Source organism: Diadema antillarum, unplaced genomic scaffold (assembly GCF_040938485.1).
Source record: "Diadema antillarum isolate AM-2024a unplaced genomic scaffold, OU_Dant_1.0 seq00000705_RagTag, whole genome shotgun sequence".
NCBI classification, from domain to species: Eukaryota; Metazoa; Echinodermata; class Echinoidea; order Diadematoida; family Diadematidae; genus Diadema; species Diadema antillarum.
In genome coordinates this window covers 369,120-387,549 of record NW_027271610.1, presented here as the reverse complement: position 1 = coordinate 387,549, position 18,430 = coordinate 369,120, and the positions used below count along the sequence as shown (strand labels likewise).

At 38.1% G+C, this 18,430-nt stretch overlaps 2 protein-coding genes across 2 annotated transcripts in view; one reads left to right on the top strand and one right to left on the bottom strand.

Annotated features, from left to right (window-relative positions):
* Nucleotides 1-258: 258 nt before the first annotated feature.
* On the top strand, nt 259-8,624 carry LOC139737802 (uncharacterized). Its single transcript, XM_071648479.1, has 5 exons — nt 259-371; nt 3,614-3,765; nt 4,843-4,965; nt 6,857-7,019; nt 8,467-8,624. Exons 2-5 carry the CDS (start codon nt 3,619-3,621, stop codon nt 8,622-8,624), a joined length of 591 nt encoding a protein of 196 aa, XP_071504580.1. The 5' UTR covers nt 259-371; nt 3,614-3,618.
* A 5,889-nt stretch (nt 8,625-14,513) lies between these two features.
* The window catches only part of LOC139737789 (serine/threonine-protein kinase 31-like), a 50,656-nt gene continuing 46,739 nt past the window's right edge, over nt 14,514-18,430 (bottom strand). The window contains exons 26-28 of the mRNA XM_071648465.1: nt 16,474-16,515; nt 15,540-15,635; nt 14,514-15,130 (exon numbers count right to left, since the gene is read on the bottom strand). Of these exons, the coding sequence (XP_071504566.1) occupies nt 15,060-15,130; nt 15,540-15,635; nt 16,474-16,515 (209 nt within the window). The 3' untranslated portion in view covers nt 14,514-15,059. The remainder of the gene's footprint in view (nt 15,131-15,539; nt 15,636-16,473; nt 16,516-18,430) is intronic.

Genomic DNA, 18,430 nt, shown 5'->3' with positions numbered 1-18,430 from the left:
ACACTCACCGAACGAAGTCACAAGATGAATGAATATTCATGAGAATACATCGATGGTTTCTCTTTAGAAATCTTGATACATTTTACAAATAGTAGAAGGCTATTACAGTTATGATAATTCTTAAAGTAATTATAAACATGACAGTATTAAATTTAATATTGTTTATTATCAATTTTATCAATATAAGGGCAGCATAAAATTATTACCTGGGATATGGAATGACATATATATGAACGAGGGTGTTTTGTAAAGTACAATCTCGGAAAATCCACCTTAGCAACCGGAGCTGTGCAAACGGAGGAAATAAAGCAACTAATTTCTTCTTCTGAACCGATTTCCGTTAGTCAAACTAGTTTGATTTCAGTCCGTCGGTAAGTTCTCATACACATATTCATCACTGTGAATAAAGAAAGCACATACTTTCGTTACATAAACAGTTAAAATCAAACATAAGAACGTATAAAGATGTAGTCTAATTGACAAACTGTCCTGCAATGTCTTTTCAATAAGTCCCATTCCTTCATTCTCGTGTCCTGCATGCTAATCGATACGATACGCTGTTGTAGGCGCATGCATCATCGCGGTCATGTGGAGTTTGGACTGGAGAAGGCCAAGGCGAGGGAGGGTAAATTTAACAATGACACTGACAGCATCAGTCAGTTGCTGGTAATGTGGAGGGTTGAAGCAAACAGAACTCCCATTTTCTACAAGGTAGAAATAATATGCTCTCTAGAATTAGTGTTAATTTTAGAGTAACATTTACCGGTATATTCCTTTTGTAAGAGGGTTCGATCCTAAATTAATTCATATGCTATGGGAAACCTTGACCGACAAGTAGGACCTATGTCTAGCCTAATTCCGCGAAAAACTTCTCATTTATAATAATGACATTTGCTGGGTCAGTTTTTCGCTTCTTTAGACAGACACCATTGCATTGATACATACGCTATCAGCATTGCGACGGTTTGAACCGTTCTGGTTCAACGCAACTTTGACCCAGTTCCTCCCCGCATAAAAATAGTTATTATTATTTTCCAGCTTGGTTTTCAAACCAATCTGGAAAAAAATATATACAGGATTAATCAGTCAACATTTTGACTCACCTCTTCCACTCTTTCCTCCTGTTTTTTGGTTGTTTCCTCCACTTTTTTGCAAGTGCTCCCCAATTAATCGCCGCCTTCGTTTGAAAAATGACCGCACAAACGTCTATGGCAAGCCAAATGCTCTATACAGTCACTATATCGGTACACGTACGTTCATTGACTAAAGTACTATTAACTCAATTGTTTGAGCGCTAAATTTAACTTTGTAATACTGTGAATGAGCACCCAAAATCCTAAGGCATAAACTAATACAGTTTTAATAAAGAAACACTTATTGTTTGAAATAGTTCCATAATAATTTGTCAAATGATTGTTTGACCAATGAATAAGCCCACCACTTGTGACTTAGTACCATATTCTGATATAGTGGTAGGTGACCGAAGTGGTTACTGGTATGGTGCTTTATATCACTAAATCACGAGCCAGCAAATTCTGTTGTCACAACACAAGCAAATATACATCATTTCACATACTGGCACTGTCTTTTACAACAGAGAGTCCCTTATTCACCTCCAAAAGTCCGTCAATAACCCCAAATTTTGCTGTCAAAAATGCAGAATCAGTGCAGCTTTTCCAAAGCATGCAGGCATTACTGGTAAGTCCAGTTTTAACCCGTTTAGGACAAGTCCCGAGTGTACTTGGGCAAGCGTCTAAGGGAAATGTGTGTTGTAGCAAAGTCAGCCCGTCGTCAGTGGGTTAAGAATCATTGTCACTGGAAAAGCGCTAAAAATCAAGAAATACGCTGTTCTCTTGCGAGATTTTTTGCTTATCTCAAGATCAGAGTGTGATTGGTACCCACAAAAACACACACACACAAAAAGATTTCCATACGTGCTGATGCAGAGACTAAATGTAGGCCTACAAGGTTGTACAGGGTTTGAATGCAAGTGCCGACTTTCAAGAATTTGGTCACCAACGGGTGCTGCAACGTCCCCACTGCAACCTTGCGCCGACAAGGTATGGCACGGCACGTTTTTCAGCAGCCTTGTACGCACATATCGACATTGAATGCACATATCGCCTGACCTAATTCTGATCGTGTTGACCATATTCTGGTTTGTTATCATAGCGATATATTTTTGGATTTTTTGAAATTCTATGATGTAACAAAATCAAAGTTGAGTTAAAAGAAGTTTGATATATGTCACATTGACATGCATTGTTGTAGATAAGATTTTGTGTACAAGTTTTATTTTAGTTTAAAGAATATTGCAAAAAAAGCTTAAATGACTGAATTCAGGTAGGTTTACCCTATATCCTTCCTTGTAATGCTGTATAGTATACAAATATCGACTGCTGCAGAGGGAGATGGTAAAACTATTTGCACCGAGGTGATGTCTCAACAGTGCTATGTCCCGAGACGAAGTCGAGGGACATGGCACTGTTGAGACATCACCGAGGTCAAATAGTTTTACCATGGCCCGAAAGAAAGCAGTCGATATTTGTTTTATATCCCTCTCGAGCATTTTACTAGAGTAATGACGGTTCCCTTTTGGAAAAGTGTGCAGGTTTCGTGAACGATAAATCTAACGTTAGGCTGTAGCAGTGCAGCAGCAGTGCGTGCAGCGCGTAGCGAACGACACCGCTGCGCTGTTGTTGATTCCTACACACGAGCTACACTACAGCGTGCAAAACTCCGAAAGATCGAGGTCCAGGACTACGTTAGAAGTAGGCCTGAAGCGGCTTCGTTACCCAGATCATCTTCAAAATCGGTTTTAGTTTATTCCTAATTCGTACCTGATATGGTGTCCTCCTGCGATCATTCTTCCGTTACTGGAAGCAGTCACTTTGTCAATTGAGCTGAATGCATTGATCACGTATCACACGTCCACACGTTACACACCGACCGGCCACGCCATCGCACCACACAGATTTCTGTAATGCTGTCGCACATCACACCGCGCGCTCTCTTAGCGCTAGCTAGCTAGCTACAAGCCACAGGACTGTCGCTCAAAAGTATTGCTACTACGCACACTGCGTACATTCTTAAGTGAGAAATGTAGATATCGATCACACGATCACGATGGGTGCAAATCGTGGATTCCCAAAAGTACTATATCCCGCTGGCTAGTAACCAATTGCACCGCATCCAGCTGCTCGTAGCTAGCTAGTAAAACTACACCATGTTCGTGCTCTGTACAATCCTATGGCAAGAAGCTTTACATGAGGGATATAATATAAGCTGTTATTATAAAGGATTTAATTTTCTTGAATTTTGCGAATCACCGTTAGACTGCAAATTTAACAACATGCGAAAATGTTGCCATGCGCTGAAATAATAGTGCACTTACGATGGAGTTGTGTCAATTTGCGAAAACAACATGTTGCGAAAATTTTCATGACCTCCTCATTCGCAAAAATAACAGCTTGTACAGTATTAAGCATTATAATCATTTGATCATGGTGTACGTGTAGATTCATTTTGTACAAGTTTACTCAGTGACACAAACTAGTTGTCACATGTTGTACATGTACATTGTATATCATTATCATGTTTGTGTTAATTTCAGGCATCATGGACACAGAGTACCTGAGAAAACACCTTGGAGATTGTTTAACAAGAGCTCTGGCTGAAGTGGCAGAAAAGAGACCTTTAGATCCTATTGAATACATGGCACAATGGCTCTACAAATACAAGGAAAATGAACTGTATGCCAAAGAGGTGAGTTTGCTAATACTGCTAATACCAGAAGAGTAAGCTGATCTTGATGGAGAAAGGTACAGTGCACTCCTGTTATAACGAACACGGTTATAACGAAATTTCGTTATAACGAAGTAAATCTTGTGGTCCCAAAATTATCACCATTAAAGTCTATGGTAAAAAATTCGCTTATAACGAACACGGTTATAGCAAAATTTCCGTTATAACGAAGTCTTTTCCGAGCGCCACAGACAAAGAAAAACAAAAGAAATATGCTCCATTATAACGAAATGCGAATTGCTTTCAAAAATACGTAGCGGAACAAGCATTTATAGCGTCTCTGCATGGGTGAACGCTTCACACCACTGTGTGTTCGCTCCACAGTTTCTGAGCGGAACCTGCGTTTATTATTGTGATACAGTTATCCCATCGCATTTCACATAGCTTTTGGTGTATGATGAGTATTCAGCAAACAGAACATGATATATATACATTGCTGTAAGTGGTTTCCTTGTTTTCGTTATATATTTTATTTGTTCGGTTATAATGAAAGAAAACTGCCGGTCCCGAGCATTTCGTTATAACGGGAGTGCACTGTACTTCTGGTAGTTGAAGCATGGTAGTCAAAGCATTTTTGGGCGGCAAATCTTGCGTAAGTCATGATTCATATGTCTTCTGTCCACAAGGTATAAAAAACTAATGGTTGTTGTTTGTATCTTCACAAAATCATAATTTTGTCCAAACTCAGTAAAACTGTCAATATGAAACTCCTTCCCTTGTATGTCAAATTCTTTATCTATATCTTTTGGCTTTTTGTTGTTGTTGTTGTTGTTGTTGTGTGTGGGTGTATCTTGAAGGAGAGTCATAGTGTGCAGTGATGTGTGAAAATTTTCAATATAGTAAAAGAAAAAAAATCATGATAGAAAATGAGACCGATGATCTGTCTTTAGGCTATCTAGAAGAAACAACTGGATATTTATCTACAGTATAAAGTAGCTAGTATGTGTGGATTAGAGAGTGCCAGCAATCCCATATAGGCCATGATTTTCCTGTTTTTTTATATTTTCTATGTTTTCTTTTATCATCTGTATCCTGCAGCAAGTTGCACTTGGCATCCAACTGGAGGAGGAACGGATTGAGGCAGAAAAGGAGAAGGAACGTCAAGAAAGGATGAGACAAGAGGCAGAGAGGCTAGCTGAGGAGGAGAGGTTAGCAAGAGAGGTGAGATCCCATATCAATTGTCTAATAATCGTATCAGGGCAATTACCAGCCGAGGACAATTAACCCCCTGGCTAAATACTGGTTAGTGATAAGGTTAGAGTAAAGATTGGGGTTAGGGTTAGGTTTAGGTGCTGCATACTGACACTGATCCGATGGTCCCTGACCAGTAAAAATGACTGTCAGACCAGTAACTTTTTCAGGAATGGAACAGTAAAGAATGGTATTAAAATCTGGATACCACTGGTCCCGACAGACAGGACCAATACAAAAAAAAAAAAAGAAAAAAGAATGACTAGTGTGCAGCCCTGGTGTAGGGTTAGAGTCTGGCATGGGGTTAGAATTAGGGTTAGGGTCTGGGGAAGGGTTTGGGGTAATGTCCAGGGGGTAATTGCCCAAGAACTTCTAATAATAGTATATTTCTGTTATTGGATGGTGTAAAATATTGCATACATAATGTAATATTGAAGTATCTTTTAGTACACATTAGGGTTTTATATTTCGTTTTTGTTTTCCTTGTATGGTCAAAGGTATTTGTTTGGCAGTAGCTTTGAAAGAGTGGCATAAATGGGCTTGAAGTGGGGGTAGAAATTGAATTTATGACCAGTTTACCATGGCTTATTCGAGGCCATTTGTCTTAGATGTATGAATATACAGTAGCACACTCACAAACACGTAATATTGCTATAGATTGTATTAGATGTGTATTTCCGTGGATGTTACTACTGTAAATCATTTCTTAAACGTAATTGTAACACAGGAGGTGAATTAAACATTGGCAATTGGGAAATGCATGTTTCTACTGTAGATCGTTCTTTAAGGTAAATGTAACACTACAAGAGATGAATCAAACATTGGCAATAAGGGAATACATGTTCACATGTATCACATGTATTAATGAACTTTGTCGGGGGGGGGGTGGGATTAACAGCTTAATCATTCATGCTGAGAAGATTTTCCCTTTGCCATTCTGTGAGAAAACGAAAGCACTGGCAAGCGTGATAAATCGCACTATGAAAATACCAATTGATAGTGTACCTCCCGCAAATCAAGCAAACAATGAACCAAAGTCCTCCTTTTAGGTGCAACGTGCAGTTTACTCATGTGTGTTTTAGCATGTTTGCACATCCGATGGCACTTGTTTGAGTTCGTTTTCACAGTCGGTGCATGCACCAGGGTTCTGAAGACTTTGGATATAACATTTGTGAGCTGTCTTACGGCAATGCATTATAATATGACATTGGAGAGATTTTTATACCTTGCAGTTACGAATTTGATGTCATAAAATGAAATTTAAAAATCCACACATTTTAGCTTGGACCTGATTATGAGTCTGATTTTTTTTTCAACGTACACATGTAAAGTTGACATTGCCACTTTTGATGGTGGAGCAACTCTGCACCCCGTTAGTTAAAAACCTGCCTGAGCACTTCGCAACCTGCTTAGACTTACATTTGTAGTCTTATGGGGGGGGGGGGGGGGGGGGAAGGTAAGTTCATACACATTGTATGCAGTCAGCAGATTCAGCTAATACATGTATGATCTCAGTATATTTTCAATGTAATGACGTTGGTTACATACCCATATTACAGAAGAGTATACATTATTGTATTGTAACTTTAGCAATGTACAAAAGGCAAACCAAAACAGTGGTTTATACATGCACATTATGTAGAAATTGCTGTTGTCATCAATGGTAGAGTTAGTAGTAGTTGTTCTAGTAGACCAGGAATTATTTTGATCATTATCACTTTCATCATTAGTACACTGTACATGTACTATTTATCAAGACCATCATGAATGTTGCCATGACTTACAATCAATTTTCAATGATACTGATATCTTATTCATCAATAATAACATTATCATGACTTGGCCTCATTTGCATGGTAAGGCCGAGGAGAAAGCAAGAGCCGAGGCGGAGGCTGCAGAGAAGGCACAGGCCCCCAAGGATAGGAGCAACCTTCCTGGAGCACCAAACCTGGAGACAGTCATAGAAGGAGAGGAACAGACTGAGGAGGATTCCAAGGCAGCCAAACAGGAGACACAAGAGGTCCGTTCCACACATGTGCAGACAACTCCCGTTGTATCGAAGTCCTCGGGACTGGCAGTTTTCTTTTGCTATATCAAAAATTTCATTCAAGCTGAACGGTAAAGTGTGGAAAGAGATATGATCGATGATAATTTTAGGACCTGAATTTCAGAATGTTGGTATGACTGTGTTTTGTTTAACAGGAGTGCACTGTACCTCCAAGGAGGCTCGAGAGATGGAGTTACAACTGACTATAATTATTCAATCATCTGTCAGTTTTCTATGGATGGACAAAAGAATTCCACAGGTGCATTTGTGCCTTTGATGTTCGATGCTTGAAGCCACCATCTTTCTGAGCAATCTGAAGATTCTTTTTTAACGCTAACATAATATCGGGTATATGCAGTTCGTTTATATATCAAATGCAATGAAATTTCACCTAATGATAAAGCATATAACACAAAAGTCAATTCCGTTCGAAAATATGTGCAAAAGTGTAAATCTGAGCTGTATTTTGTGAAAGTGTTTGAAATTTTACCCTCATGGAAAGCCGGTTTTATCACTTTTCTCCTTATTTCCACCAAATGAAACTAATATGGTATCATCTTAAAGTATAGTTCTTTATAAATTAATATGTCAGATTAGCGTACAGTCGAGTAATTGTGATATCTATTTCAGCAATATTTGAGCAATTTCTATTCGCGCACCCCCGTGCCTTTACCATTGTCTACCGCCCATCGTTTGTAAGTAGGGATAGCGAAAAGTAATTACTATCACAAAGACATATCTTCCTTGGAAAGTGGCTGGTGATTATGCAATGAGACACGAGTCAATTGTCTTCGCATCTGAGCAGCAGTTCTAGTTTGACACATACTTCAAATATTTTTGAGTGGCGGCTTCGAGCATGGGATCAAAGCGAATAAGACTGTTGTGACTCCATTTCTCGAACCTCCTTGGTACCTGCAATCATTTGACTGTGATAGTACCTTGACTTACATCCTGCGTGGTGGAGTGAAAGTGGAGTTTTGGAAAGTCCAAATGCTGTCATATTTCATCTAGAAAAACTATAAAAACCTGAAAGTAAGGACCACCCAATCCATGAGTAAAGAGTAAGATCGTCACATCGAAGCGAGGTAATTTTTATAGTTAGATTTCACCATGCACAAGGATACACACGGGTACACAAGGATAATGCATCGAAAGATATTCTCCAAGGCAAGGAACAAAATTTGTGTCAAAATGATCACTCCAATAACAAAATGCTATTGTGCAGGTCAGGTTTTGTCCTCTTCAGTTCTTCAGTGGCATGGTTAATGTTTTAGATTAGGGTATAAAACCCACTGTTAAGTTCTCAGTTCTGAGCAGCTTCATATCATCATCTGTGTGAGCAATATTTCCCCCCCCCCCAAAAAAAAAAAAAAAAAAAAAGATGACTGTGGGATACAATTTTCTTCCCCTTCTCAAACAGGGAGCAGCAACAGCAGCAGCAGCCGAGCCAACAGAAGGCCAGCAGCCAGCGGAGGGAGAGACCCCAATGGAAGAGGGCACAGCAGCCACAGAGGAGGCAGCTCCAGCCGCTGCCGCTGCTGAGGCTCGCACCCGAGGCTCCCCCAGAGGGCGAACCCGCTGAACAACAAGCTGAAGGAGGCGGAGAGGAGCAGATGGCAGAATAGTGGCTGGATTCTCTTGATGGGCCACATTGCATTGATTCTTGGCTACTTGATAGCGTCCCCATGTCAGATGCACATCAGAGCAATCATAGACTGTTATATTCATTCTGGACACATCATCAGAATTTTTTATTGTGAAACGTTGAACCACAAGTAGGCCGTGCTCTTGTTGTGTGTCGGCATCAAAGAGCAGAACTGTGATTAAGCAGTCATGATCATTTTGTATTCCTTTGTCATTCCAAATATTTGTATTCATTGCACTTTTATAGTGTTCTAATGAAATACCAGTACCATGAATTAGTCCTGTTATCAAAGAAATTGTATCGGTACTATGTTGGATACAATTCGATATGTAGTTATTATGTATGCAGAAAGTGTGACCAGAGGGGTACAAAAGATGCCTGTTGCTCAGGAGCAGATATCTTGGAACACAAATGATTTTTGAGAAGGAAAGTCAAGTAGTTATGAGCCCAATCTTTGATAAAAATAGGGGATGGAAAGTACCACTCAAAGATTCTCTTACCTAGACCCTCAACATCTGCCTCGCCAGTGAAAATTTTTCTCATGAAGCAAAAAAACTCTGCAGGGGATTCAATTTCCTGTGAATTGTGTTTCATCGTTTTTCTGTGTTTTAAATAAAGTATCTCAGAGGCTATCAACAAGAATTTAAATTTTGTTGTGGGTTGTGTAAATTTTGTGGGTGGTAAAATTTTGAGCTATACAGAAGTATTATGCTGCACACCAACAAACAAAAAAATAGTGAATAAACATTCAACCGTAGTCACTGTGTTATCGTTTGCAAGTAAGTAGGAACAAACTCTGTGTATTATTTGTCCTGTGGTATGAACTTTATGCATTTGCATTGTTTTTGTGGATTATTTGAGCTACTTTAAATGTATTTGCACAAGTTTATTTGACAAACATCATCAGGAGGTATATCTACATTGTATGTCTCTATCAATTATGCTTTCATGTGTACAGAGTACATGTTTGTTAAGGGGGGATTCTGGACCATTTGAAAGTTAGTCTGAATATAAAGAGTAAAATTCTGCAAACATGACAGTAAAAATTTCATCAAAAGCGAAATAAAGTAAGGAAGTTATACAATCCTCAAAAAGCAGATATGAACATGCAAATGAGTGAGCTGATGATGTCATTGCCTGGCAATTTTCCATTTGTGTAAAAAAAAAAAAAAAAAAAAGAACTTCATTCCTCTGCTATAAAAGTGTAAACATAACGTTATTCCTGGCTGAATAACTTCAAAATGATGATAAATCATAATAGGATTTGACACTGGAGCATATTTGCATTTGAACAAAAAAAAAACTTGGAAATTTCGAGATTTATGTACAAACTACCAGTGGTTTATGGCAAGTTGTGAGGCAGTGATATTAATTCACCATTTCCATATTCATATTGACAGTTCTGGAACTGTTACTATGAAAAATTATTGAAACTTCACAATGCATAACTTCCCTATTCTTTATCTAGACTTGTAAATTTGACTCTTTCTTTTCAGACAAGCTTTAATCTTATCATGAATTTCCCTTTAAAGTGTAAGAGAAATCATCTCGTGTGCTGCTTCTCTGGAGCTTGGGATAAATGTTGTTCATTGTGCTGGATGTACAATTAGTGCAAGTCTTGGCATTATCAGAGCTGCACTGTGACCCTACCCTACGTATATTATTAGCTCTCATTTCTCCTTTGAATCAATTTGTGGCTTTCTTCAGGACATTTTATGCAACGCAAAAGTAAGAATAATTTGATGACTGGTCTCATGAAAACTAGCAGAAGGACTCCCCAAATTGCAGTTCTCCACAAAGATAAGCTGCAGAGAAGTGCTGCTCTGAACTTTTAAATGCTGGTTCGTGTATTACAGTTCTAAAGATGACAGTTGTTCTTAAAGAGTAAGACTACATTGTACTTGAGAAAATCAAGAATTGTTAAAAATCTCAGAGAAATGTAGAATTCTGGCATGTCTACATTCGTGTTCCAAGTATTGATACCCTATGTACATTTTCCATTCATGTGACTGTCAAAGATATTGTAAATAAATTTTATTGTCAAGGTGTAAAGTCAAACCGAATTCTCTCTGCTTTGTGGGACATCACTTTTAAAGTCATAAATCTGTATTCACATCAACTCACACAAAGGCACAGTACTTGTGAAATAATGTGGTTTCTTCACCAGAAACATATCCAAACTATATTTTGGCACTGAAGTGGTCCAAGGCAAATACTTTAGAACACATTGCTGATATGTCATTTTACTTTTCCATTTAGCATTTCCACTTTGGGAGAGAAATTTTGACGACAGGAGCTGCATGAATTAGGGGAAAAAAAATCTAGTCCATGAAACATAACACCAGAAGGTATGAAACCCGACCACAGCTGTACACAATTGTAATTGCATCCAAGAATACGCGAGATGCAAGGTTTTGGCATTCTAATTTGTATTCTGGAAAGGGAAAAGTGTCTTCTGCATGCCTCACCATGCCGGGGCATGATTGGATATGTTTCTAACTACACAGCTACAGGTCTTGAAAGGAACTGCAGAATGGAAATAAATGTGTGTTGAATTGTGTTGATTTGTGATACCCCCCCAACACCACTTATGAAGCCAAATGAATATCTAAATACATTCCATATAGCATATTGTATTAATTTTACTATTTTTTTCCTTCAGATTACTTGGATACACTCAACAAAACCTTCCAACCAATATTCTGTCAATGACATCATACCTATATGTTAATCTCTGCTATTAAAAGTACTAGGTTAACATGATTAACAAGGCATTAGAATGCACTTTCCCCTACACTTAGCATAATTTTCATGTCTTGATATTACTAATGATTATCAAAAAAGATTGTGCAGAATCATGCAAGTTATGCTTGGTCCAGGGGAAGGGGCATTCCAGTGACTTTTGTTTATCATAAAGATTCATACTCTAGCAAAGATAATGTCACTGGCAGAATCTTGCTGGGAAGGGTTTTTTTTGTTGGCATATCCATCTAATCATGTCAACATGCATTTGCATTGCTTGGTCCCTTTAAACGTCTCGCATGTGATGAATGAAATCTCAGTTACAGCTTATTTTTTTTAATGATGGAAAAGAACCTTTATTCATTTAAAAAAAAACCACACACACATATAACCTTCTTAACAATACAAAGTGCAGTGTACTTTCCACATACAATGCCTGATCAAATTGATATGGAAGACAAAAATTGACTGAATCTTTTGACTATCATCTGAGGCACACTTTTTTCCCGCATAGTTCTCTTTTGACAGATGTGAAATGAATGTTCAAAAATCTCGCTGAATACAAGTGACTACAATGTACTGTGATGCATGCACTGAAAGAAGAAAACGATTGTACAAGCCGAAACAAAAATATCTTGTGTCAGTACAGTTTTCAGCCTACTTAAAATGTCCAACAAAAAACAAACAAAAAGCTCATGCTGTACACATTTTGGAATGGCGAAAGAGATGGATGAATCTATTTGTTACAAAATAACATTAAACCTAAAAGCACATTGCTTCCCCACTAAACAAAAGACAAACAATCTAGGACCCTTCCAAACTGAGTAGTTGTTTGTGTTTTCATACAAATCTGGGTCACTAATACTCATTACCATGATGCAAATAAGTTCTGTGCCACGATTCAAAGAGTGCATTTGAAATGAGAGTATCAAAAAAGACACGAGTTCAAGCTGAATACATCGTACAAGTCAGTGTACTGAAAGAGCTATTAAACACCCACTTGTCCTGTTCAATACCTAAAGCTATTGCATTCTGACTTGGTGTAGGAGATCTTACAAAAAAAAAAAAAATCTTCATTTCAATTTGCCACAGTACATACCGAAAAGAAACAGATACATATAAGCACAGATAAACAATGTGCACTGTACCATAAAGAAAACATGTACAAATGTGAAACTTAGACCAACATACTTTGTGTAAAAGCCTGACACAATCTGGCAACCAAAGGAGATGGCAAACTATTGCATAATCGAGGTCATAACTGCTCTATGGTGATAGAAATTTTTATACAATTGTACTGGATTTGTTACTTTGGAATGCGGATATACTGTACTTTCTGATGCTGATCAAACACGAACTGTAAAATAAGCACAGGATGGCAGTCAAACTCGTGGACCAAGAAGAAACAACAACAAAAGTTCACTTTGACTGAACTGACATTAAACTCAGACATACATACATAAATACAATACAACAATATACCTTACCATGAAGTGTCTGGACATGTTCAGTCAACCTTGCCTCTTCTAAAGTTGACCTTGCAAAAGTAGCAAAATTGGCCAAGTCGATGAAATATCTTCACCCGTACAGATAAATACAAACGTGTGGATTCGATTGTGTACATCAAAATTCACAAAAGTCGAGGAGTTTTTCTCCAGCCCCTTTAAATTCGACCTGGGTGAGATTGACTGCATAATATCACATATATCATAAATGTTTATGTATGCATTAGTAAATCAACAGAGAAAAGTAGGTCAACTGTGCGTGGGAGCAGGAACATGTTACCAACATGACAAGTCGCTCCTATTGTTAATGTCTTCATAAGTTTCTGGTCCAAAAGATATCAAAACTTAGCCCTGCTTTTTCACTGCATGTCCATAAATGAGTACAACCATTCCCACTGTAAAATATTTTTCTTGGTGTGTTGTGGGGGATATTTTGAAATGACACAGAAAATAAAGTTCTGTACAAATAGTAATCACACAATCCAATGGTCTTCACTAAAAGAGCAGGAAAAGACAAACCTCTCACAATGTGTATTACTCATCTTTCTTTTTTGTTTTGTTGTGGGTTTTTTTTTTGTACTAGATTGTCAAAGACTGTAAAAAGGTGGATACTGTAGTACTGTTAAAAAAAAAAATTCATAAACATTTAGTATCTATAAAACAAACAAAATATATCTACATCTATGCACACATGGCAATGCAGTTATGCATACTGTCATATAATGACAGAGTTACATTTGGCACAAATAGTTTATATCAGCTGTCTCCAAATTCATGTACAATCTGGGGGAAAAAACAAGAGAAAACACACACCGAGGAGATGCACAAGTATCAAGTTTGTTTCTGAAAAGCTCTCTACTGAATACCATGCATAGTTAGCAACTTTCTTTGGTTTGTTCAGAGGTTATTTTCAAAGTTACAGGAAATGCATAAAAAATAAAGACAGAATAAACTGACCAGAAAGAATATAAATTATTAGTGGAAAAGTGAGCAAAGAAAATGGGATAAGACGCAAACAGACAACAAAACAAGCAAGCTATTTTTTTTTAAACAAACAAATACGCGTATCTTGCCACAAATAATTTTCCTTCCATTTCGCAGACGACATGAAGTTTGCCTATTTCTATTCATTTGGGTTTTTTTGCTTTTAATTTTGCTTGTCTCTTTTCTATTGTTGCACATGCCCTCCCTCATGAACATAAAATTAATGCCAAGAATACCATCTTTCCCTTAGAGCTGCAATATTACATCCAAAGTCCTGCATAGACTTTACAAGCTATAAGCTTTACATGTTGCTGAAACTCTCCAATGAACTACATCATTTTACGCACTGATCAATGACCATCAGCATTTGAGCCTTGACCATTCAAGGAGATACTGATGGCCTTATAATCTTTTTGGCGAAGACTGAAGGACCCTTTGCTCGGCATCATTGCCAAAATCGCTTAAAATCTTCACGTACTCAACTGTCTGCAACAAAAGCTGACTCTGTCCCTTTGCTCTCTGCAAGTGCAGACTGCACGCAGCCACTGGGATGCGTTGCCATGACAATGAATGAACTTATCCACACACCCAACACATTAATAGCACACACTTGCTTCTTGAAAATAACACCCATGCAGAGTACAACCAGCTGTGCTTCTTTCACATGAGACATGCAGGCACTTTCTACCAAGGAACAAATGTTCGAGATGAAGGCAAATTATCAAAAGTAACTCTTTCAGCATGCCTCTGGAAATATGATGAAATGTATAGCAGCAATCCTGAATACGGACAGCTCATCTCTACACTGACGGAGCAAATGGCCCACATCAAATAAGAGGTACAGCCCTGTGTAATACAAACTGTCCTAACAATATATAACAAAGTCAACTACACCTCTGCATAAAATGCTGCAAATGGTGGAGTGAATACAACATTCCACAACTACTCATGTGGTTTTAAACTTTTTTTTTCTAAATCTCTAAAAACAGAATAGCGCTGCTGTTTTGACATTACATTTAGGAATAGATACACGGGTTTCCACTGATAATACTGCTCAACATGAGGAAAAAGAAATTTCAATAGAAACAACAAGGTGACTCTGTAGCAGACGTTCCTTGGTCTTAGTCTGAAACACACCATCTCACACAGGGGAGCTATCATCGTCCATTTCGGCTTTGGCGCTGGGCTGATCATCTTTCTCATTAACAGCTTCTGTGACAACAAAATAGGAAGATTAAAGAAGGCAAGATCACGGATGAAATCACAGGAAGCAAATGCCACTTCAGAGTATGTTTTTGCTATAACTTAACATAAGATCCATAAGAGTGCAAGGTACAAATTTTCTTGTGTGCTCATACCAAGGTATCCATTGTCCCAAGTAATAATTCAGGGTTGTGGGGTAGAAGATTAATACTGATTATTATTTTCATTTGTATATATATTGATGGTTTATATGGACGTATGAGTAATTTCATGTACATTTTGTAAATACTAAATAGCTGGCTAATTTGATAAGAATCATTTTTAGATTTTCATTGTAAACTGTGTAAAGTGAACAGTATTTCAGCTTCTGGGCTGCTATTTTCAGTCAATACACAACGTCAATTCAATTCAAATTCACCTGTCTGATGATCACTGCCATCTGCCTCCTGCATCTCAGCGACATCATCCTCCTCCCCAACATCGTCAACATCATCATCTTCAAGTGGTGGAGGTTCTGGAGTTAAGATAACCCAAGCGTGACAGCCACTTTACAATATACTGTATACACAGAATATTTCACGAGGTTTTTATTTTCGCGAATTTCGCGAGTCAGGTGCTACTCGCAAAATTAAAGACACACGAAAATAATGACTCTGATCCCGATATGAATGTGACGCACACGTACACAATTTTCTCCATTCTGTACAATACTCCATGATCGTGAGTTTAACCACTCGCGTAATAGTCGGGAAGTTCCGATTAGCGAAAATTTAGACTCGCTAAATATATGGCGTATACGGTATATGTCACATGTAAAAGTTCCTTGATTTAAATTTACAAAAGATCACAAATAGCCCTGGAAAGGAGACTATTAGTCAGCACATCTGGGTTGTTAAGACCATGACCTGGTTGTAGTGGCACGTAAAGGCCTGCCAGGGTGGATGTAGTGACTGCAGAATCCTTCCCCCCCCCCCCTCCCCGTTTAAAAGTACCACATTTAAAGTTGTAAGACAAACAAAAAAACACACACACACAAACACTTTCACTAACTCATAATAAGATTAACAAAAAAACAAAAAAAGGGTGCAAAGAAAAAGAAAGGTTGGACTCTTCTGATTTATACTGGTGGAAGGTTATTACGTTAAATCGAGTTGAATTCTGTTGCATATACCCACCCCCAAAAAAAACCAAAACAAAACAAAACAAAACAAAACAAAACAAACAAACGTGAACAAGAAATGTGGCTATGGCAACTGGCATGCCTCCCCCATAACGCATGGTAGAAATCCTACTCCCAATAGTTCTAGAGTACATTGTGACAATGTGAAACAAAAGCAATTATTTCCCCTCACCACTGTCACAATTGCTCTCCTCCTCCTCCTCCTCTGTTTTGGCTGTAACATGTGAGAGGCACATAGAAAACATGAAGCAGAAAGAGTGATGATTAGTGTGAGGTTAGAACAGTCAAACTATGAAATTGCTACACAATATCAACTACCCTCATTTTAACTACTTGCTACTTGTTAATTACCTCCACCAAGGAAAGAGGTTACGTTTTTGTCGGCATTGGTCTGTCTTTTTGCAAAAATAACTCTAAAATTTTGAACGGATTTGGATGACACTTACCGGAAAAGTCATTTACAATGACTGACACAAGGAACAGACATTGAAATTTTGGTTGTGATCCAGTATAATTGGAGAATCTTTTTTTTTTTTTTTTTTTTTTGCAAATAGGGTCAATGAACTTGAGAGTTCAAGCTATGCATATTTCAGGTTTGCATATGCCTACTTAATCATGAGCTCTACTTGAGGAGTCGCACAGCAGGAAGCCGATGAGGTAAATGCTTCTTAGCTCCTTTTTTTTTAAAAGTGCCACTGGGAAATTGGGTGATTTTCAGCATGTGTGTATGGGTGGAAATGAGCTGCTTGGCGGTGGTCTGCACTCTCTGAGTGCTTTTCTAGTATTGCATTAAAGGAGACCTCCGGATGATTTTCAGAATTTAACATTTGAACAACTATAAATTTGTTACACTGAGTACAGAGCTCCAGAATTTATAGTGATTGGGATGAGGAATAAGAATGCTTTTAAACTTTATAACAAATTGCAAGGAACAAGGACGATGACATGGCAGCCTCACCATAAGAAAGCATGAGTGGGGCTCAAGGAGGCAGAACAAAAGAAGGCATGCATAGGTTTTACATAGGTGAACTTGTTAAGCGAGCGGTATTGTAATGGAATTGCACTGCTACATTTCTGAAATATGTGAGGCTCCTATTTCATCAACACTGTTCAGTGCAATTCATTTAAGATTTTTCAGAGTAGTGGTTTCTCTGCTCAAGGACCACAATAAAATCCACAAATCTATATATGGAGCTGTCTATCTATGTACTACATGATGTGATATTATGAAAATCGTCTGGAATGTCCCATTAAGTGAATTAATAGCACAGCAGCCCCTTATAAAACAAGGAAAAGTAGAAATTACGCGGTGCGTAATATATGTCCCCGCCGGAAGTAGCATTTAGTAGCAAAATGTACAATATAGGTAAAAAGATGAAGGTCAAAGGTCAAAGAAGTCAAAGGTCAAAATTCTATGTAGAAGTTTTGAAGCCCTCACCTAGTGCCATCACATAAAGCAAACGGAATCGAAATCGGGTTAGAAATGGCGAAGGAGTAGCATTTTGTAGCCAATGTACAATATAGGTAAAAAAATCAAGGTCAAAGGTCAAAGAAGTCAAAGGTCAAAATTCTGTGTAGCAGTTTTGAAGCCCTCACCTAGTGCCATCACTTAAAGCAAACGGAATTGAAATCGGGTTACAAATGGCAAAGGAGTAGCATTTTGTAGCAAAATGTACAATATAGGTCAAAAATCAAGGTCAAAGGTCAAAGAAGTCAAAGGTCAAAATTCTGTGTAGAAGTTTTGAAGCCCTCACCTAGTGCCATCACATAAAGCAAACGGAATCAAAATCGGGTTAGAAATGGCGAAGGAGTAGCATTTTGTAGGCAATGTACAATATAGGTCAAAAATCAAGGTCAAAGGTCAAAGAAGTCAAAGGTCAAAATTCTGTGTAGAAGTTTTGAAGCCCTCACCTAGTGCCATCACTTAAAGCAAACGGAATTGAAATCGGGTTACAAATGGCGAAGGAGTAGCATTTTGTAGCAAAATGTACAATATAGGTCAATAATCAAGGTCAAAGGTCAAAGAAGTCAAAGGTCAAAATTCTGTGTAGAAGTTTTGAAGCCCTCACCTAGTGCCATCATATAAAGCAAACGGAATCAAAATCGGGTTAGAAATGGCGAAGGAGTAG